The 19369-nt window shown below is 47.6% G+C and overlaps 8 protein-coding genes across 8 annotated transcripts; 4 read left to right on the top strand and 4 right to left on the bottom strand.

Moving 5' to 3' along the window:
* Positions 1-1153: 1153 nt before the first annotated feature.
* On the bottom strand, positions 1154-2396 carry HD556DRAFT_1230393 (FMN-linked oxidoreductase; the record flags this gene model as incomplete). The annotated part of the gene is made up of 5 exons (XM_041297350.1): positions 1154-1319; positions 1376-1507; positions 1563-1907; positions 1943-2072; positions 2099-2396. The coding sequence occupies 5 exons, from the start codon at positions 2394-2396 to the stop codon at positions 1154-1156; spliced, it is 1071 nt and encodes a 356-aa protein (XP_041164208.1).
* Positions 2397-3760: 1364 nt separating this feature from the next.
* HD556DRAFT_1218149 (uncharacterized protein) lies at positions 3761-4174 on the top strand (the record flags this gene model as incomplete). The annotated part of the gene is made up of 2 exons (XM_041296736.1): positions 3761-4002; positions 4051-4174. Coding segments are annotated over 2 exons (366 nt in total), but the record flags the coding sequence as incomplete, so codon positions are not given.
* Positions 4175-5983: 1809 nt separating this feature from the next.
* Positions 5984-7828, bottom strand: HD556DRAFT_1341741 (GroES-like protein). The gene is made up of 5 exons (XM_041302124.1): positions 7543-7828; positions 7201-7492; positions 6749-7151; positions 6057-6697; positions 5984-6001 (listed from the first exon to the last, which is right to left on the bottom strand). The coding sequence occupies exons 1-4, from the start codon at positions 7685-7687 to the stop codon at positions 6404-6406; spliced, it is 1134 nt and encodes a 377-aa protein (XP_041164206.1). The 5' UTR covers positions 7688-7828; the 3' UTR covers positions 5984-6001; positions 6057-6403.
* A 192-nt stretch (positions 7829-8020) lies between these two features.
* HD556DRAFT_1341739 (uncharacterized protein) lies at positions 8021-9745 on the top strand. Its single transcript, XM_041302123.1, has 5 exons — positions 8021-8174; positions 8274-8566; positions 8648-8895; positions 9112-9271; positions 9325-9745. The coding sequence occupies exons 1-5, from the start codon at positions 8090-8092 to the stop codon at positions 9340-9342; spliced, it is 804 nt and encodes a 267-aa protein (XP_041164205.1). The 5' UTR covers positions 8021-8089; the 3' UTR covers positions 9343-9745.
* A 3036-nt stretch (positions 9746-12781) lies between these two features.
* HD556DRAFT_1305013 (uncharacterized protein) lies at positions 12782-13548 on the top strand (the record flags this gene model as incomplete). Its single annotated transcript, XM_041299733.1, has 2 exons — positions 12782-13323; positions 13488-13548. The coding sequence occupies 2 exons, from the start codon at positions 12782-12784 to the stop codon at positions 13546-13548; spliced, it is 603 nt and encodes a 200-aa protein (XP_041164204.1).
* A 245-nt stretch (positions 13549-13793) lies between these two features.
* HD556DRAFT_1439078 (histone-fold-containing protein) lies at positions 13794-14399 on the bottom strand (the record flags this gene model as incomplete). The annotated part of the gene is made up of 4 exons (XM_041305922.1): positions 13794-13817; positions 13869-13993; positions 14042-14146; positions 14201-14399. The coding sequence occupies 4 exons, from the start codon at positions 14397-14399 to the stop codon at positions 13794-13796; spliced, it is 453 nt and encodes a 150-aa protein (XP_041164203.1).
* A 68-nt stretch (positions 14400-14467) lies between these two features.
* On the top strand, positions 14468-15522 carry HD556DRAFT_1020585 (histone-fold-containing protein). Its single transcript, XM_041295904.1, has 4 exons — positions 14468-14851; positions 14904-15033; positions 15087-15153; positions 15206-15522. The coding sequence occupies exons 1-4, from the start codon at positions 14680-14682 to the stop codon at positions 15254-15256; spliced, it is 420 nt and encodes a 139-aa protein (XP_041164202.1). The 5' UTR covers positions 14468-14679; the 3' UTR covers positions 15257-15522.
* Positions 15523-15555: 33 nt separating this feature from the next.
* On the bottom strand, positions 15556-19191 carry HD556DRAFT_1020753 (HECT-like ubiquitin-conjugating enzyme-binding-domain-containing protein). Its single transcript, XM_041295905.1, has 8 exons — positions 18933-19191; positions 17786-18887; positions 17361-17730; positions 16696-17312; positions 16199-16341; positions 16033-16150; positions 15841-15980; positions 15556-15788 (listed from the first exon to the last, which is right to left on the bottom strand). Exons 2-8 carry the CDS (start codon positions 18863-18865, stop codon positions 15623-15625), a joined length of 2634 nt encoding a protein of 877 aa, XP_041164201.1. The 5' UTR covers positions 18866-18887; positions 18933-19191; the 3' UTR covers positions 15556-15622.
* Between the last annotated feature and the right edge of the window lie 178 nt (positions 19192-19369).

The following is a 19369-nucleotide window of genomic DNA, read 5'->3' as shown; positions in this document are numbered from 1 at the left end:
CACAATTTAAATATATCTCAACCCTGCTAGTCTCCATTTCTCCTGTCCGTTACAGAGCCGACGAGCGGTGTTTATGGTATACTCCTAGAATGTCTAGCAAGGTTTTTAGGACATAAAAGCAGGCTGTCCCCCTGTTATCTGAAAGTCATTCGAACTCGAACTCGAATAGATCCCATATTACCTCGTGCAACCAATGCGTTTCTCCTTGCTCGCCGTCATTGCTGCTCTGACAGCATCTATGTCTGTCAGTGCCACACCAGCTGTCTTCAGCAGGGACTGTAAAGTCGATTATGCGAACTGCAACGAAGGCTCCGAGTGCTGCTCTGGAAAGTGTGGGTCTAATTATGTAAGTTTGCTTTGAATCCACTGGCAGGATCTAATCTTGTACTCACCCCTTGCGCCTTGTAATAGAGGTGTGGTGGGATGTGCTATCCCAAGGACAAAAATAACAGAGAGTTGTTAGAACGCGAGAGTGAGTCATGCTTCTGCCCCTGTACTGGTGTTGTTTTTCATAGCTCGACTCCTAGTGACCTGCTGAGTTGGTCGTTAATATATTTGTTGAAACAATTTCACTGCCGCTTGAACGATGGGAAGCCTTGAATAGAATAGAGGAATGTGTCATACAATCAATATGATATTGACTCAAAAACGCAAACATGAGTGAACGAAGTCGTCCAGCCAGCTTGATACCTCGATGACTCAAAGTTGATGGTAAACGATCGAAGAAATCGACATGCTTGGATCCATATTCAGGTGCATATTTAAACGCACTTTCTTGCCAGTGACTAGAAAGCAGCATTGATATTTTAGCTCAGAATTTGACTGGAATCACGCACAGGCGTGAGGCTGGGGTGCAGACATACGTTTCTGCGTGTATCTTTCCATCAAACCCTTGCGAAGGCGCAAAGGTATCGCAAAACACACCAACTGGGGGCGACAAGCTAGAAGTAAATGCTTAGCAGCAGTCACTGTCAGGACTTGTTTGTTCAAGTCTGCTCGGACTACAGACCAATATGGGTCCCCAAGTTGTTTTCTTTCTGTACATCATGGTTATGATACAACCGCTATGCAGTGACATAGAACGCAATGGAATAACGAAGACTACCTGAAATGTTGGCAAGTAGGGGGAGAATCTGGTGCAAAATGGTACGTTTCAATCCGTGGTATATTCCAGATCATCGGTGCATGCGTCATGATTTTTGAGTGCAGCCTTGCCCCGCCATCTGGTCACTTTTGTGCGTAGTAAGTGCTCGATGTCGTGAATCCCTTCACATGCAGGCAGTGTTGTGCGAAATTTATTGTACCATGGCCGCCGAGAGCTGATGACAGCAGTAAGACATGCGATTGCGCGATGAAAGCTGCATGAACGACCTACCACTGAAATTCAATAAAATGTCTGACATGAGTCTCGATAGTCTTATGAGTCGCAATATCAGGAAGTTCTTTGCAGATTTCTAGGTATTCAAGAGATACTTGGACAGGATCTGGGATGACATTTGCAAATATGCTGTTCATACATGATCAATGGCACGGTACCAGAAAATGGAAAACAGCGGACAAACCAAGGATTTCCTAGCAAGGTTTCTCCTACCATAATGCCATCAGCTCGGGTCTCTTTCTTGTTCCTTTGTACGTCCTCCCATGTACGAACGTTGCCATTGCTCACGACAGGTACTCTGAGTGCCGCCTTCAGAGTACGAACCACATCTAAATCTGCAGCACCCTGACGCCGTCGTCTGGCGGATACATGACGCGCATGAAGAGTTACCCAAGATGCACCTGCCTGTTCCAGAAGGGTGGCAAATTCAACCGTAGATGATGGGGGTGACGATGAAGGGCAAAGACGTAGTTTTACGGAAGTCGGTGGCTGCAATAGGTGGGACATCGCAGAAACTAGGATCACATGCCTACCAATTGAGAATGTATTCGATAAGGTTGAAACTGCTTGCCTATGGTCTGAACGAGTGGCCAGTCCTTTTTGGCTAAGAGATAACCACCGTAGTGACCTTCACGGGCATGCTCTTGTGGGCATCCTAGGTTCAAATCTAAAAACTTTGCAGTCGATTCAGTTACTAATATATTTCACTCGAGGCATTACGCCCACCAATACCGCTGCAAAAGCCCTGTATCTTCTTTCCAGCTTGAACGATGATCTCAGGGTCATTGCCACATAGCTGGACCACTACCGGTCCATCCGTCTCGTTACCAGCATCGCGACCAAAAGTCAAATCACGCTGATGAAACTCAAGGTAATCTCGATCCTCAAGAAGCTTGTGAGGGTCAAGCATCTGCGTATACGCGAGGGTTGCTCCATGTCGCTGTGTCAACAGCCGGAAGGGTGCATCACTTTGCTTGATCATGGGAGCAGCGATATAGGTAAGATCTGGAAGCGCCATTCGAGGCCAGTGAAGACGCGTTTGCCCGTGGGCTAATGGCAAGGACTCCGCACCGTGAGCTAGTACGTACTAGTGTCACTCCGAGATGGTCACTGTTTGTCACTGTCAGGTTGCTGACTTGTACACTTGCTGACTAACCATTATTCGTGCTCGCCGCAGCGCATGACTCCTAGAAGTGACGGCCATCAAGATTAATGTTAATTGTGCTACAAGTACTTGACGCTGTATGACGAAGTCGATCTAAGCTTCACAGCGGCAAGCCATGCTCAATTGGATGATCACTAGCATGGTTTGTGATGCGACCATCACATTGCATTTCCCTTCGCAGTTGTACAAGACCTGGGTCCTGAACACACCGTCTACATGATGGGTTAGTGGAACTTTGTCCCTGTCTTGTGACATATTTATATTCGCTAACTTTCGCTGTACACAGGATCCTGTTCTTTTCTAAACCATATCTCAATTACCCAAAACTGCACCAACACCTTCACTGCTGTTATTGACACTGGCACAGGCTCTTCTAGTGTTAAGCATAGTACGGTGCCAGTACACTCAAGTGCAACTCATAATACGTTATCTTAAGAACTTGGATGTTGGCAAAATGTAAACGCGCTTTCGACGATGGCTACTAATCTCGTCTTCAACAAATAAACAAGATAGCTTGCATGCTACCTTTAGCTTATAATATACAGGGTACGATCAGTACGGGTGCGTGTATCCTTTTAGATTTGGAACACTGTCTTACTATGACCTATACCGCGTGAGGCAGGATAAGTTTCGTTCTTGTGACGATGATCTTGTGAGATTAGTATGTGTGATATAATTCGTCTACTGCCGGTATAGTGATGATGCAATGTATGCCTCTATTTCCTGTAGTTTGCTGCTGAGCGCTGATTTCCTGTGGCAGGTGGTGGGCTATGGCTTGGCTACCGCGCATATGACAATCCAAATCTAAATCTGTTGAATCATGCCATTGCACCTTGGCAGCACGTCTCGAACTAGTGAGTCCCTGTGTACATCAATGGTAACGGATCCCGTATAACCAATATGTAATATGAAGGATCTTTTAATGGCGGTATGTTAATAAATTATATTTGCTGAGGTGTTGTCTAACATACAGCTATAGAAACTATGGCACGTGGGGGTGTTTTTTGGGTGTTGAGAAACTCATGTTCACTCAATGGTGGCGAGGCTGGACTATATGCGCCCGGCAATGGAGTGACGACACCAGAGTTAGGGACTCTATCACTACTGGGTATGGTTTGGTATTATTTTATCTTAAAATGAGTTCATCCGGTCCGACAAAGGGATGCTTCTGGGTTTTACCAAAATAAATGGAAATCACCGCCGATATATGTTTTAGTCTCTTGGCCTACCTCGTGTCTACAGCTAGAAATAGCACTTACACCGATGCTTCAATTCTCTCTGCTGACTTCATCAAGGCCACCAACGTGATTAATTCTGGGGATCTCGTCCTTGACACGATCAATACTCAGGATTGCACGCGTTTCCCATCTAGCTGGCTGTTTACTTACAGCACCGGCAAGTATATCGAAGGTTTGAGCGTCCTTGGGTTCGTCACTGGTGATACTAGTTGGACTTCATTGTGAGTTTTCTACCTTTCATCCTGTTGACGACATCGTTGACTTTATAGCATGCTGGACAATGTTGCCACATCGACAAAAGTACCTGCATGGGAAGGCAGTGATGGTATCATCCATCGATGTGCCTACGTCACAGACGATAACGACGGCGTTGGACTCAAGGGCGTGTTTCTCTCCTTCATCACTCTATCGCAACTGACACGCGGGCCGTCAGTGACTGATAAGTTGAAATCACGGATCCTTCACCGAGTCTTGATATACATGTCGCTCACTGTTGATCAAATGATACTGACCGCAACCGCGATAAAGGAGAAACGCATCGGAGACCGAAACCTATGAGGAACGCCCTCTGCCGGAACTTCTAGGCGCAGGGGCCCTGCGGTACGATTTACCTCTTGGGTATATTGAGTCTCCACCATGTCTCAGAATAATCACTGTTAACTCGCCAAAAGTAGATAGAGTGGAAGTAGAGCGGTAATACTTTTGAGCAGGAATTCACTTGGACATCGCTGTACAGAAATAGGATTCATGATTTGGATCGCAAACCGTATCTTGTTAGACTGAGCTTGTCTAGTATCTTGTTGCAGGTTTTGTATCAGCCTCACGACGCGTGCGGTTATCCGCACTCGCAGCTTCTGACCATGATCTTGTCTCGGTTACATGAATATAGACCTTCGGTGTATGTAACAGATAAGAGTATGTACCCCAACAAGCTTCTACGGTTCAACTAACCGATAACTCTTTGTAATAATGTGAGACGGTATGCACGCATGGCGGTTTAGATATAGCAATTTTGCTCACATGTTTGATTCCGAAGGTGCGAAGTCATTGCAATCGCGAAGCCAAAATCAATGGCCACCGTAAAAACATACTGCGACAAGCAGTCCGGCTGACCAACTACCAACCAAAGACTGCTACTTCTTCTCTCCTTGTTTGACCCATTTCGCACACGCCGCGACACGCTTGCGACATCCGCCCGCTCCGCTGCTTCTCTCAGCAACCAATATAGCATCCTAAATACGTGGACTCGGATAGTTCGTTCCATGTCATTGACGTATAACACATCGTTCAAGGGTGTTCTCTCGGTGGCGCGTGCATGGACATCAATTTTTCGCTGCAACGACGAAATCAAATCCGAAGAACGGAACAGCAAACGCATAAAACGGATCATTGCTCATGTGAGGGTAATGGCTCTGCCATCACGAGCCGGACCATAACATTAGTTCAAGCGGTGCTCGTCCTTCTTTTTCCCATCGACCTCGGCCCCGGTTGTCCTGAAGGCGCGTATGAGCCAAGGGAATTTGGCCCCACCAAAGCGATAACAGTTACCACAGGACGGAATTTATGCGCGCCTGAAATAACACATACCGTTGTTCAAGTTGAAGATTCACCCCCGCGTCCGTGCGTGTTCAGCGCATGGGACTTTCTCGAACTCAAAAAAATTGCCTCCGCTGCAAACCCGCAAAAGATAATGGCACCAGACCCTTCGGCTTCCTTTCCTTGTACATCTGTAGCGCCTTTCAATCATCGCGGGAGAAGAAGACGTACGCTTCTCGTGAACCTGCGGCATGGAAGCTTTTCCGCGGTGTGTCAATGTAGGTAAGTGCATTGCGTGAGGCTCTACACCTTTTGCTTTTGAGGGTAGTGTTCGATCTAGCGGCATCGTCGGCGAAGGGACGTAACCTCACTCTGGTTCGAATTTTGAGGCAGGTTGATCCACACAGTTTGGTCACTTACGTCTTGTTGAGGAAAAGCAACAAAAACGCCTGATTTGCCGATACAGGTGATCACTGGTGATCAACTCGTGCGCTCGACTTAGCCATCATGGTCTCCTTTTCATGTACCTGAATTCTGGAGTGGGATAGCTCTCCTCATTCTAGAGGACAGTCGGCTACCAGTGGTTTCAGGGAAGGCATCGCTGACACTGGGACAACTCAAACTTTTGAAGTTTACGGAGTTTTCCATACCCTAGCGACTGGGAGTAATGATAGCCGTTGCATGCTGTGGTACCCGCAAGTACGACGTAACACGTCAACTTCATAACTGATGTAATTACTACAGTCACGGCTCCGAACCGTCTCGCAAGCAAACACCAAATTCCGCCGGCTCAGGGTAACAAAATGTGCTTGTTACAGAAGATCTCGCGAGACAGTACTTCGTTTCTATTCACCTCACCCTTGCGGCAGAACTCTAATTAAATACGTCCACAATGACATTCGGAGAAAACATGGCTGCAAATATTTGTTTGTTTATTGCAAAAGGGCGCGTACGTAAATAACTTACAAATGCCCATAGGATTATCCAAGATGCCTGTGCTGAAATATGAAAAATTACACTACAACATTTGCAGCTCTTTAGTCCGTCCACTACAAATAAAGATGAGAGATAATAGATAAACGAGAACTATGATGAAGGTCCAATTATAATCTTCATCACCATGTTTCCATTCTCGTCTTTGCCACGAGCCAACAATTCGAAAGCTCGAGAGGTATCTGCCAAGGGAACGCGGTGTGTAATAAGTTTTTCGACATTGCGGAGTTTGCCCGATCCAAGCAGCTTGAGCGCTTCAGGGTACGTGTTGGCATAGCGGAAGGAACCTTGAATGTCTACTTCACGCAGGGCTGCTGCAGAAAGCGGAAGCATGACATTCCGTGACCCCATTCCAATCAACATGACTTTGCCGCCTGTGACAGCAGCCTAAAAGTCGCAAGTCAGTGATGATCGAGGCTTCGCAGACCATGAACTTACGTGAATTGACATCTGGATACAGGGTTCAGCGCCCGTGCATTCGAAGACTACGTCGAAGCCCTCGGGTTCGTTAAATTTAGACAAGATAGTCGAGACGTTGTCTTTTGCACGTCGAAGCTGCTCTTCGGGCGTTCTGGCCTTGTCGACCTTGGGCAAGCAGTATGTTTGTGAAGCGAAACCGTACGATTTCGCAAAGTCCAGTCGCGTCTGGTTAATGTCAACGGCAACGACCCGAGAGGCACCATATACATTGGCCAGTGCACAAGCGAGGATGCCAATGGAACCCGTACCGAATACGAGAACACGTTGACCTGAAGTAAGATTGGCTCTTCTAGCAGCATGTATCAAAACTGACAGCGGCTCAGCCAAGGCGGCTTGGTCAAAGCTGCAGTTGTCAGGGAGTCTGATGAGGAGTTAGAGTGCATAGAGCAACAATTAAATTGGGGGCTCACGGATGAATAGCGTACGCTGGATGGTTCATCCGGTCTTGTAGTGTCCCATCAAGATGAGGGAAGGTCTTTGCGCTACTGGCAAAGTGCATGTCCTTGCAAAGATTGTAACGACCAGCCTGGCAATAATTGCACTTCTTGCACATAACGCCGGCCTCTATTGCAACGCGTTGACCGAGGGCTAGATTTTTCACACCCGGACCGACAGCAGTGATCACACCTGCCGATTCATGGCCAAGGACGAGGGGTGCTTGGAGTGCAAAATCACCATTGCGACCTTCTAGGTAATAGTGTACTAGGAAATTTGCTCGAAGCTCAAACTTTTGAAACACAGAGAAGACTCACAGTCGCTTCCGCACAGTCCGGTTGACTGTATTGCTACTTGTGCATAGTTGTACTGTGGAGGCCAGAATGGGCGTTCCTCGAGACGAAGGTCCCTGGGACCGTGAAGGACGGCTGCACGTTGTAATTGGACGGTAGCAGGAGACATGATTGTGATGGGTGGAGGGAAAGTGTTAAGGGACGTACTACTGCATCCTAGTATCAACCGGTGACCTTATATATACAATATAAAGTTGCAAGAAGGAGCAATCTCGTGAGGAGAACTTCAACTTATCATACAACCAGATTGGGAAAGATTCGTTCGGTCCGGTTTACCGCAAACGTATTTGAAAAATGCGAATCAATAACTCCGGTATATGGCCAAATCAGGACAAATATATTATAACCTCCATTTTTACCAGAAAAAAAATCATTTATCGAAATCTCGCTGCCGGTTGCTCGGCTCGTGAGCCGATGCGGGGTAAAATCAAATCTTGGTCAACAAAATGTTGCCCGCGACAATATAAAATCCCCTGAAGCGAGTCTTCAATCTATGTGAATCTGTCTCAAAATGGATCCAACCCCCTCCGGTGTACCATCTCTACAACTTTTTGCTCTGGCAGGCCAAAATGTCCTCATCACTGGAGCTACCAGAGGTAATGTACTTGTTCCTCGCCTAGAACCTCGCTTCAACTGATCAAGGCATTTTCAATTTGTTATCTTGGTTCTTACCCTCGCGGTTGACCTAACGACAGGCATAGGTGCTGCGTGTGCTTTGGCTTTAGCTCAAGCGGGTGCCTCAATATGTGTTGTTCAGCGTCCTCCCTCTCCGGGTGTGGAGCCGAATATGGACACAGTGAACTCCATTCGAGCGCTAGGTGTGAACACCCAAGTCGTCTATTGCGACTTGAACAACTTGGATTCCGTCAGGGAACTTTTCCCCAAGGCACTGGAGCTCATGGGCGGTAGTATTCATATTCTGGTCAACTGTGCTGGAATACAGCGGAGATCGCCGAGTGTCGATTTCCCGGAGAAGGACTGGGATGATGTAGGTCATTCTCTCAAGTTCTGTTTAACCTTCCCGGCATCAGATTCTCAAGTTGTACATGTTTCTCTCGACTCATTTTAGGTTCTCGACGTGAACCTCAAATCCGTGTGGCTTATATCACAAGCGGCGGGCCAGCACATGGTTCCGCTTAGGAGGGGGAAAATCATTAATTTCTGTTCCTTGTTGACATTCCAAGGCGGCCTTACCGTCCCGGCTTATGCCGCCGCTAAGGGTGCACTCGGCCAACTCACGAAAGCTCTCAGTAACGAATGGAGCCAGCATAACGTTCAAGTGAACGGCATCTGCCCGGGGTATATTGCCACAGACATGTACGTATATCTTTTCTTGTTATCGCTCGAGCATCTTGTGAAATCACCCCTGTTGTGCGAACTCGTGACGTTAGTGATGGTTTAACAGCACTGACATCTTCCCGCCGGCTGAGCCTTCATTTCGCACATTTTATTCTCTTTACAAACTGTTATCATTCGGCCCTTTGGCGTCTACTTTTGTTCTCCAGTCTGATCACCTTTTTGATATACCTTTAGGAACGAAAGGCTGCTAGCGGACCCCATACGCCTCAGGCAGATATCCGAGCGGATACCAGCAGGGAGGTGGGGTAGCCCCGGTGACTTTGCTGGTCCAGTAGTGTTCCTTGCCAGCGGCGCAAGTCAATATGTCTGTGGCGAACTGTTGGTTGTTGATGGTGTATGTATAGTTCGCAGCTTGGTATCACAACCCTACTCATGCGTCGTTATCAGGGCTGGATGGGGCGTTAAACTTGAGACCGCCACTGTTCACACGACAACGTGGAGAAGTCAAGAGGTTGTAAATCTATGTACATATCTAGGAAGCACTTGCAGATGAATTCCGCTTGGCAGTTTGCGTCTCCATGTGAGGAAATCACCTTTCAGAGTCCTGGTAGATACTTATCAGGTTATGGATCACATACCATTTCCCAATGTTCTGGGCCGGGTTAGTGTGGTGAGCGATGACCAGCCCCAAAGATAGCCTATCTTGCCTCAGGCCCGACCGCCGATCATATTTTACTCGGAGACAAGGACTAGACAAGAAATAGGCAAGCGTGATAGAAAGACATGAATTTTAAACTTAACATAGTTCTTGGCAATCATTTATCTACCAAATTTTATTGATTTAAATTTCATAGTAGTATTGTTTAGGCGCAACAAGATATGTTGAGGCAAAATTCTGATTATCTGATTACCAAGCGGGATGCTATCGGGAATACCCGATACAGGGGTGACCTTCCAAGCGGCTTCGCTTTCCCTTTTACCGACGGACCGTGTCTTCCGGATAAAGACTAGCTAGTGATTAGGTGCCACCTATTGGTTGCCCATATGTCGTTACTCGTGACAGCAGACGATCATCACCACTAGACCGTGATTACATTCGGCACTTGCTGCCATTCGAAAAGCCGGGTATCACTAAGTACCAGGGCCTGGGGCAAGCCATGCGGCTACAGCCGAGTTAACAGGTTCAGCAGTTTCAAACCATGCATATGTGCCGCCGAAATCATTCTGGTACGTTTTTAATATCCACTCCAATGGGAACACCTGACCGGCATCATGAAGACACGGTAACAAGGCTACATGGTTTAGGTTCGCCACAACGGTTATCGAGCCATGCGTCACGATGCGCATAATATGATACTAATCGCACCATTTAGAATCGGAGGGTCTTTGTTACGATGGTGCTAAGTCCAGGGCTTGCTATTCGGCTGCGGATCTAGTTTAATCACCAGTAGTACGTGGCACTTCTAGCCAAAGAAAATGAGGGGACGAACATCGGTGAACGATTTCCCTTCGGTGTTTATGAGGAAACGAAGAGGGGCGAGCATTGGTGCCGGATCCTACTAAACCAACACAGATATCGCCAGCATTATCATCCGACTCGGGGTTGCACATGCCATAGGCGACAAGACTACCTGTGGAGCTAATTGGATGCTTCTGAGTCGATACAGAATGCCACCCTGTGATCAGCGGCCCCATCGGTGAAGAAAAAGCGGTTAACACAAGGTAGCAACTCAATCTATTTTTTCATGCATGATCGAAATAAGGAAGGCGAAGCGGACAAGAAATGACAAAACAGATGCATGTTTGCAGCGAGATTTCCCCGCAAATCTTTGCGTCAAACTAGCTCCAACTCGTGAAAAAACCCGGTCACATCGTCAAGTTAGTCATATATTTGCGTTCGCTCGATTATGTGGGCTTCGAATTCGTATGCGTATTAGAAGTTCTTCTAGTTGAAACTTTCCAAGCCAACCCGCGAGAGTCGTGGAACCGTAGAATGATCATCAATCATGTATCATCCATGGGCAACCAACTGATAATTGATATTATCAGAAGGAGTTTCAGAGAGCAACCCGAGTGCATCATATGTTCACGCGGACCGGTACTCCTGAGGGCGACCGAATCATTCGTATACACATGAAAGTCTGCTCAAAGGGCTTCCAAGGGTCGTTGTCCGACGCTGTTAGCCGTGCCTTGTGATGTCACAACTGGCAATAACGTAGCTTACTCCGGAGGTTCGGTACGATTCAATTCGCTTCAGGGGTACATGGTACGTCCCATATCGTGAACGTTTGTTGTACCTAGATGTTATTTCAGATAAGAATACAACAACTACGGCGAGATGGAGCCAAGCGATGCAGACCGTGTGTTTGGCCAATATTGTGGTGGTCTGGGCTCACATGAACGGCTAATGGTTCATAAAAATTTTGTTCAAAGGCGATCTTCAGCCGGGCGAAAGTGGTTCTCCCTGGACGGACCATACAAAGATAGGGTAAAGGTTTAACGTCATCAGACCACACACCTTCTGTTCTGGCCTTGAAGTTGTGACATCAACAAGCGCTTCATGTCCTAGTGTACAAAATTCGACAGGTCGATCCGTTTGCGGGTTGCTGGGCTGATTGAGCGGGGCACGAACAAACGTTGATGTCATTATCATACGTCAGTGGTGATGTTGCTACGGCGTGATTGGATTGAATTTGGGAGACATACATTCCATTGTCATGAGCTATCGAGGGAATACCCAACAAATCTTTTCGGGAATGGCGAAGACTCGCCGTGACGCAGTCATGTATGCTGAGAAATTACAAATGGATGAGTCTGGAAAACATGAGATGACTAATACGTACAGTTCCGATGTTTAGCAATTAACTGGGCATTGTTCAGACGAGATAAGTATTTGGTCACATCCGGGCCATAAAGGTCTTTCCCCCAGCCGCGGCGATTTCGTCAATGCTCGGACCGAGTTAACGTTCAGTACTCAGTTCTCGTCCAATTACAGGTCAGCCTACAGAAGCCGACGGAGATGAAAGCTGGAAGTCGTGTTTGAGTCGCTTCATGCATGGATTTCCAGGATGTAGGATAGAATCTTGACCTTTGTATTCTCAGTACCTCTAGTAGGCAGACCAGATAGAAGGAAGATGATACTTCCATCTTGTAGTACGATGGTGCGCGACCGTTCAGCGACCTCGGAACAAGTTTACCAGACTCGGAATCATGATAGATCACTCCGAGCCTGATTGTAAACTTGAAGATCTTGAAGATTCCAACCTCCAGAATATCCTGAGTTACTGTGTGCAGAGAAACAGGTTGTGCTCGTCAACCACCTCGGATATCAGAAATTGAGTTAGCCTTGCTAGCTTGATCAAGGTCGCCCGTGTTGCATTCGAAGATCAGCAGACTACCTCGTGCAACTCATTTATGACAAACCTGGTTATTTCCCCGGCAACCCCGAGTCAATTGCTTCATCTCCGTTCATTCTTTAGAAAGTGCGAACGGTGCTGCAATGACCCGAAAAGCTGATACAAGCGCGATGAGGAGCTCCATCGTCTGCATTCATAGATAAAATGCAGCCCAATCGATATTACGTGCCAATGAGTTGATGTTGTAGAACTTTGGACATGCCGCAGTACTGTCTGAGATGATCGTAATCATTGTAGTCATTCAGTCAGGTGGCAGTAGCTCCAGACTTATCAGAAGTGTTCGGGCTCATCCGATTCGTCAATAGTACTACCGCGACTTCATGAAGGGTTCTGGACTGCTCGAGATTGTGAATTGAAAGAGTTGTGATGCGTGAAGTGTAAGTTCAACAGCCCTAAAGGTTGAGTCACAGACGCGACTGATTAAGATGGCATCGTTTACCAAATTTTCAGGAGGGGAATCAGGATAGGTTCTTCTGGGAATAAGAATGATGTCCGATAGCTTGCCTGGATTAGATTACCTGTCTATCTGCGACGACCATCGCCCTGGTCTTCGGCTCAAGTCCTCAGTGAACCACTTGCCAAGCTATACAAATGTCAGATGCACAAGACCTGTTGGAATACCTGATGGGTACAAACGAGATGCGCTGGACGATCTCGTACAAGTTACGATGGATAAGATCTGCGAGGAAGGACTGTACGATAAGGAGCGCAAAAAGTGGATGAAGAACGGGAGGGAAATGTTTGATGGGGTAGACCAGAAGGGCGATGTGATGACGATCACGAGGGCCATTCAGCAGATAGCAGCTCAACACTCAACAGCGGGGGGCCCACTCCGCTCACAGCCACGCATTCCTACTATGAGCACAACCCGGATTGATACCCCGAGTGCAGCCATCCCTAACATGTCTGAATCGCACTTTCGACCTCGAGGTGTCAAAGATGTTAAGATAGAAGGAGGATATTCCACAGATGTGTTTGAAAGCCCTCAAACATTGGAAATAAAGAGAAAATTCAGGTCTGGAGTCCACAGGTAAGTTCCTTTGAGTGATTACCTCTTACAAGGGGGTTGACAGATTATCGGATGGATAGGAAACACGACGTCGTAACCCTTACTTGGGCGCTTTAAGAAACTGGGGTTCTTGACAACATTTGGTTTACACGTGTGCCCGATAGACAAGCGGAATGTACTTTTAGATCATCCAAGATGGGCCAAGACGTAAATGGCCTAGGCAGTCATGTCCGCAGCGTGCTTTAATGCTGAGGTCTGAAATCAGAGTACGAGAGTCGGAGGTACCTGGATGTGTACTGAAAGTGTCAATGTCTAGGATACAAATTAAGTGGCCTCACTTTCGGACTCGAAGTCACTGCCGCCAATGTTGCCTGGAGTAGTCATCGCTCAAACGAAAAACGACAAGAGCACTAGATCCCAATAAAATAATAATAAAGATAATAATAGAAGTAATACAACGCCTAACGATACAGCTGATAACAGAGGGTTCTTCACTTGCCGCCAGAGCTCGAGAACTGTCTCAGCCGTTAGGGACACTTTGCGAATATGACTGATGTAAATCTCACCTTGGTCACGGATTTTGTGCCCTCAGAGATAGCATGCTTGGCAAGCTCTCCGGGAAGTATGAGACGGACTGCCGTCTGTATCTCACGGGATGAAATTGTCGATTTCTTGGAATATGCAGCGAGTTCTAGAATTGACGGTTAAGTGAGATCGAAAGAAGGTGAAAAGTACATACTCGAAGCTTCCGTAGCAATGCGTTCGAAAATGTCGTTGACAAACGAGTTCAATATGGCCATGGCTTTATTAGATATGCCAGTGTCTGGGTGTACCTGCTTGAGCACTTTGAAAAACATGTCAGACCAAAAGCTTTCTGCCTAATAGAGTGACGCGTTACCCTTGTAGACGTAAGAAGAGTAAGTCTCCTTGCGGACTTTCTTCCGCTTCTTTTTTTCCTCTCCAGCAGCTGGGGCTGTGGCAGTCTTAGCGGTCTTCTTCGCAGCTTTAGCAGTACCCTCGGTGGTTTTGATAGGGGCTTTAGTGGCAGCAGCAGAAGCTGGGGCCTTACCACCAGTTGACGTGGGTTTAGGCGGCATATCGGCGGAAATTATGAGATTTACTATAATAACTCAACAGTGCGGGAGGGATGGCAATAATGGCGGTTACAAGGCTCGGGAGGCGCGAACGACATCTCCTATATATACCTTCACGTGACTTTGCACTTATTTGGCTACGACGCGTCTTTGTTGATTGTGGCGCGCGTCTAGACTGTAGACTATAAATACAGCGTTCCGTCTAGCTAGTTACCTTCTAACCCATCTCAACTCAAAACTTTGCCTGCTCTACCTTTTTCTCAACCACTACACACTCTTCATTATGCCTTCTGCAAAGTCAAGCGGCAAGGGTAAAGTCAGCGGCAAGGTCAAGAGTGAAGACACCAAGTCCACGTCCCGTTCTACTAGAGCTGGTCTCCAGTTCCCAGTCAGCCGTATTCATCGCATGTTGAGGAAATCCAATGTCAGCAAGCGCATTGGGTCTGGCGCACCCGGTGGGTTCCCAAGTGTTTTAGTCTCGCATTGAAACTGACGCGTGTTTTGTAGTCTACCTTGCTGCCGTACTAGAGTACTTGTCGGCTGAAATCCTGGAGTTGGCCGGAAATGCAGCTCGTGACAACAAGAAACGTCGCATCAATCCTCGTCACCTTCAACTAGCTATTCGTAACGATGAAGAGTGCGCCCCTATATTAGCTGATTTGTCGCAGTCTTGACTCACTTCGTCCTCAGGTTGAGTAAACTGCTCGGAGATGTGATCATCTCTGAGGGTGGTGTCGTACCTTACATCAACCCTGCAGTACGTTCTTTCCTTTACCGGCTGCTCAACCATTTTAAATGCCCTCGTTTAGCTCCTGCCTGCAAAAAGCAAGAAACAAAGTCTCGACAGCCAAGAGGTGTAATCCACCCAATGTATCACTTTCGCATGCCTCCTTGTGTACCACCACTGTGCATATTTACTTAGTATACTTAATCTGTAGGACGTTCTTCTCAACGTGCTCCCAGTTCCGCACCATGCGCAGAGAAACTTTGCGCACTGCGTTGTCTTTATTGCCAGAACAAATACAATTGTCAGTGCAGCGGAAACCCCTTAAATCCAACTTTGCCCGACACTACGTGTTCGTAGCGTGGTAGCAGCGTTTTGTATGATGTAGACCTATGCCTAGGTTATTAACTATGGTATCATATGACAGTTGTTCCGACAACTTGAGCGTCCAATAAACATCACTCGGTTTGGTGCAAAAACAGGGAAGTGGGATATCCATTTGTCAGGATCCACGATTTAACCAGCCAACATCCAAGCCTGTCATTGTCTTCACGTTCTCTGGATACGAATGCGTACTCTCCGTCAATAGCCCTGCGAGCTTGCGACAGACGTCGATTGGATAGAAGAGGTGCTCTGCTTGAGGAAATCCGGGGTATCGAGACAGTAGGCTACGTACAACAGGTCAGAGGGATGCATTGATGTTCATCAAAGATCACGCACTCTTTCAAAGCCATCGTTGACGACGATGGCCCCAAAATTTTGTACAACACTTTTGACGCGTCGATGGAACCCTGTTTCGGAATAAGGTATGACGTAGGCAGCATATACGAAACACGAATCCTCGGCTTGAACAGCCATACCTTACGCGCAGTGTAAGAAAACTAGACAATATGATTAAAGATCACAACAAACCAAAATTCGCGGCCGCTCCTCTTCTTCATCAGAGATAACAAAGCGATATGTTGCATGAGCAGACACATGCTCGAGCATATCTTGCATGATGAAGGCAGACATTGGAAATCGGGGAAGTCTGTTAAGGCCGTCAGCACACTAATGTAGGTATACTGTGACTACGAACTCCGTTGTTTGGCTCACTGGCCGTACCGCATACTTGAACAAACGATACATCCCTGAAGCTGTGCCATCTGGGCCATGTCGTTCATGCCGCCGACCAATTACTGCGCCGCATATACATCGTGCCAGCCACGACTCTCCATCTCGCTAAAGATAATAAATCAGTTTACCATCAAAATTGATAAGGAGAAAAAAGTTATAAAACTGTGCACTCGAGCGTAGCTCCCATCACATGATCCTCAGTGAAGAGAGTTGTTTGAAAGAGTGACTCGCGAATTGCCCCGCGTTCAATTTTGGACGTTTTGTATCAACCGAAAGTGAAACTTGCCGCAGTCTCACGACGCATACCCCACTACTTGATAGTGCGAAGAAACCTGCGGGGGCTTCTAAGGTATCAAGGCAGAGCACCGACGATCGACTAGCAGCCGCTGGTGGAAGCCCAACGTCGGCCTTCTTGTTCGTCCTACAATAGCACGAGTTCAATAAGAAATATATATTTACCAGGGGCTGTTCGGTGCAGGAGACATTGTTGGATACTATTGCCGATTGCTGGAAGAGAATATAGCCACCTCCAACCAGAGCCTCGCTATCCTCTGGCCAGAAACCACGTCCATGCTTCGCGATGTGATTATGTAGTGTTTGGTCTGCATGGCACATCCAGGCATCGACAAGTTCTTCCCAATGTTCTGATGGGAGGTCGCGGTATTTGAACAACTTTTGGCAATGGACGAGGGGGAGCGAGCAAGATATGCAGGACCAGGATGTCGGCTTCGATGATAGGAGTTGCTCAGCAGACATCAACGGGGTAGGTTCATCGGGTGAAGAGGACCTCGCCGCCTGTGGGTTCGCAATCCCAAGTTTGAGCTCGTAGTGTCCTTGGCGAATTTGAACATCTTTCTTTCCAGGGGTGACTCGGACAGGCAAGCTTAGTGGAGGCGAGGAGGCCCAAGAACTCCTAATCACCAACCAATCACCTTCTGTCCCACTGGATGACGTTGGCAACACTTCAGCCTGTAGTTCTGTGTCAACGGGAATGCCTGATACTGCTACGAAGACCAGGACATGTCTCAAGGTCTCGTGATATTCGGCAACATATGAAACATTGAGTGCAATGCTCGCTGCAAAACTCTGGTTAGTTTTGTCGATGATAATGTCCAAGTGTTTACCTTGTTGCTGCGACTCTTCGGTTCCAGATTGGATAAGCCCGTGGGACGAGCCCGGTCTGCTGGTGCTCTTAGACAGCCGTCGGCTAAATTCCGCCGCAGGGCGCAACCATTGTGGGGCAGATATGCTTCGACTGCGTAACTTTTTGTGAGTCATTGCCGAAACGTCAGGAACCGGCTCCTCAGGTGCATCTCCAGAAGGGGATATGTGTTGGCGCGATTCGGATGGGATAAGCGACATTGATTCGCGAATGAACTCGGGGAGCGTGACGAGCTCATCCAGTGCTCTAACTTTGGGCTGCAAAATGGCATCTTGGTCATGCAATCTCCCGGCTCCCGAGCGTTGGATAAGATGGTCGACGAATGCACCTCGCTGCAATGATTACTTTGATAAGCGATTGTCTCTGGTCAAAGTAGATAGGAAATACCTGATTTTCGTACTCCTGCCTTGCTTGCCTGAACCTGATCATTCGTCTGCTATCCATGACGACCGATTGATCAGTCAACTTGCGGTCTGACGATTTCCGGATGAGCTCAAGCATATGGTCAAGGTCGCGCATATCCCGGTCATGAGCTTTCTGCTTGCCCTTAGATAAAGAAGGCTGGACTTTAGGACCTTCAAGCCGTGCACGCTCCATTTGGGCGAGCTTGGCGCTCTTCAATTCCACTCGTTGGTTGTGTAGCTGGGGTGCAACGATATACAGACGCTCGATTGCCAGCATCACGGCATCAAAATCCATCCGCAATTTCTCGTTGGGGATGCTGGGAGATGGTATCGACCGTGGTGGCTGTATGCCAGCCTTCTCGTAAGATGATTGATACTCAGCATCGTACTCGGGAGGTGTCTCGAAGTCGTGGCCTGCGTGGTCATATTGTGGGGGGAGATGATCTAAGGAGGGGGAACGGTGGGAATCGGCGCGATCTTTACAAAGTGCTGTTACAGCTTCCAGTTTTCGTTCAATCTTGGACCAAAGGAGCGCAGTTTGTACAGTTTGTACTGGGGATTGTGGGGAGAGAATGTTTGCCCTTGCCTTCCCTTCCAATTGCAGATCGCCAAGCTGCTTTTTTAGGGTACTTAAGATATCGACGGGATATCGAACGACGAGGTCAGGAGAAGTGGATGAAGATGCTTGAAGGGCTGAATCCAAAGGGGGAGAAACTGCAGGCAACTGGTCCAAGTCCAAAAGGAGTGATACTATGACTTGTGCAAAATGTGCATCCTGTCTGTTCATAGAAGGCGTTAGGGCATCGACTCGATCCCTAAGTTCCTCTAGGAGAGCTGTGTGGTCATCCAGAACTTTGCGAGGTATCTCCCCACCATCATGATTTCTGAGATTTAACACAAGCGTCTCGAGCGCGGAGTATGATTGCGGCGTCCGTTCGAAGTGCATAGAGGCTGGCATCGAATGGCGCCTGTCTGGGACAATTGGCTGCCATCTTCTAGGGACAGATAACAAATTGTTGAGTGTCATGAGACACGAATTTTGTACGGCAGTGATTGATGGCATGATAACGGTCTGCAAAATTGAGCTAAGGATTATTCACAGACACATCGTTGAGGTATCCATCACTCACGAGCAGTCTTTCTGGTGCAATATGGTCTACATTATGTAGCGCTGGCGTCGATTGCGGCTTGCTTTGTGATATGCTCCCATTGGCATGAGCTTCATACTCTACTTGCTCCCCAGCAAGTTCTTCCAAAAGTGCTTCTTGAAGTAGTTGCTCTCTTTCGTCTGCGCTGGGAAATGGTTTTGGAACGGAAGTTCGAAGGATTTCGTCCTGCTCGATGGGCTGTACGACTTGGGTGCGAACGAGAGTCGCCATGAACAGCGTACGAACTTCGGACCGTTCACGATTTCTGAAGTTTGGCTAAAATAGTTGGTGGAAGCAATTGATAACACTGGCACGTGGCCCGATACGCCACGGTTCGGCAGCAAAAGTTTGTAGCACTTTTTGCTCCCTTGAGCTCGTTGTTAGCGATAGCGGGGAAGTGATGAAAAGTGAGCTGGGGG

This window comes from Suillus plorans (genome assembly GCF_016647745.1).
Source record: "Suillus plorans strain S12 chromosome Unknown HD556scaffold_9, whole genome shotgun sequence".
Taxonomy (NCBI): Eukaryota; Fungi; Basidiomycota; class Agaricomycetes; order Boletales; family Suillaceae; genus Suillus; species Suillus plorans.
The sequence above is the reverse complement of the archived record's forward strand: the minus strand, read 5'-3'. Positions and strand labels throughout refer to the sequence as shown.

Coding starts and splice junctions, on each gene's coding strand:
- HD556DRAFT_1020585 (XM_041295904.1), top strand. CDS start 14,680: ATGCCTTCTGCAAAGTCAAGCGGCAAGGGTAAAGTCAGCGGCAAGGTC. Junction 14,852..14,903: donor CATTGGGTCTGGCGCACCCG/GTGGGTTCCCAA, acceptor CGTGTTTTGTAG/TCTACCTTGCTGCCGTACTA. Junction 15,034..15,086: donor GCTATTCGTAACGATGAAGA/GTGCGCCCCTAT, acceptor CTTCGTCCTCAG/GTTGAGTAAACTGCTCGGAG.
- HD556DRAFT_1341741 (XM_041302124.1), bottom strand. CDS start 7,687: ATGTCTCCTGCTACCGTCCAATTACAACGTGCAGCCGTCCTTCACGGT. Junction 7,493..7,542: donor CGGACTGTGCGGAAGCGACT/GTGAGTCTTCTC, acceptor CAAATTTCCTAG/TACACTATTACCTAGAAGGT. Junction 6,698..6,748: donor GTATCCAGATGTCAATTCAC/GTAAGTTCATGG, acceptor TGCGACTTTTAG/GCTGCTGTCACAGGCGGCAA.
- HD556DRAFT_1341739 (XM_041302123.1), top strand. CDS start 8,090: ATGGATCCAACCCCCTCCGGTGTACCATCTCTACAACTTTTTGCTCTG. Junction 8,175..8,273: donor CATCACTGGAGCTACCAGAG/GTAATGTACTTG, acceptor ACCTAACGACAG/GCATAGGTGCTGCGTGTGCT. Junction 8,567..8,647: donor CGGAGAAGGACTGGGATGAT/GTAGGTCATTCT, acceptor GACTCATTTTAG/GTTCTCGACGTGAACCTCAA.
- HD556DRAFT_1020753 (XM_041295905.1), bottom strand. CDS start 18,865: ATGCCATCAATCACTGCCGTACAAAATTCGTGTCTCATGACACTCAAC. Junction 17,731..17,785: donor GGCAGGAGTACGAAAATCAG/GTATTTCCTATC, acceptor TAATCATTGCAG/CGAGGTGCATTCGTCGACCA. Junction 17,313..17,360: donor CGAAGAGTCGCAGCAACAAG/GTAAACACTTGG, acceptor AGAGTTTTGCAG/CGAGCATTGCACTCAATGTT.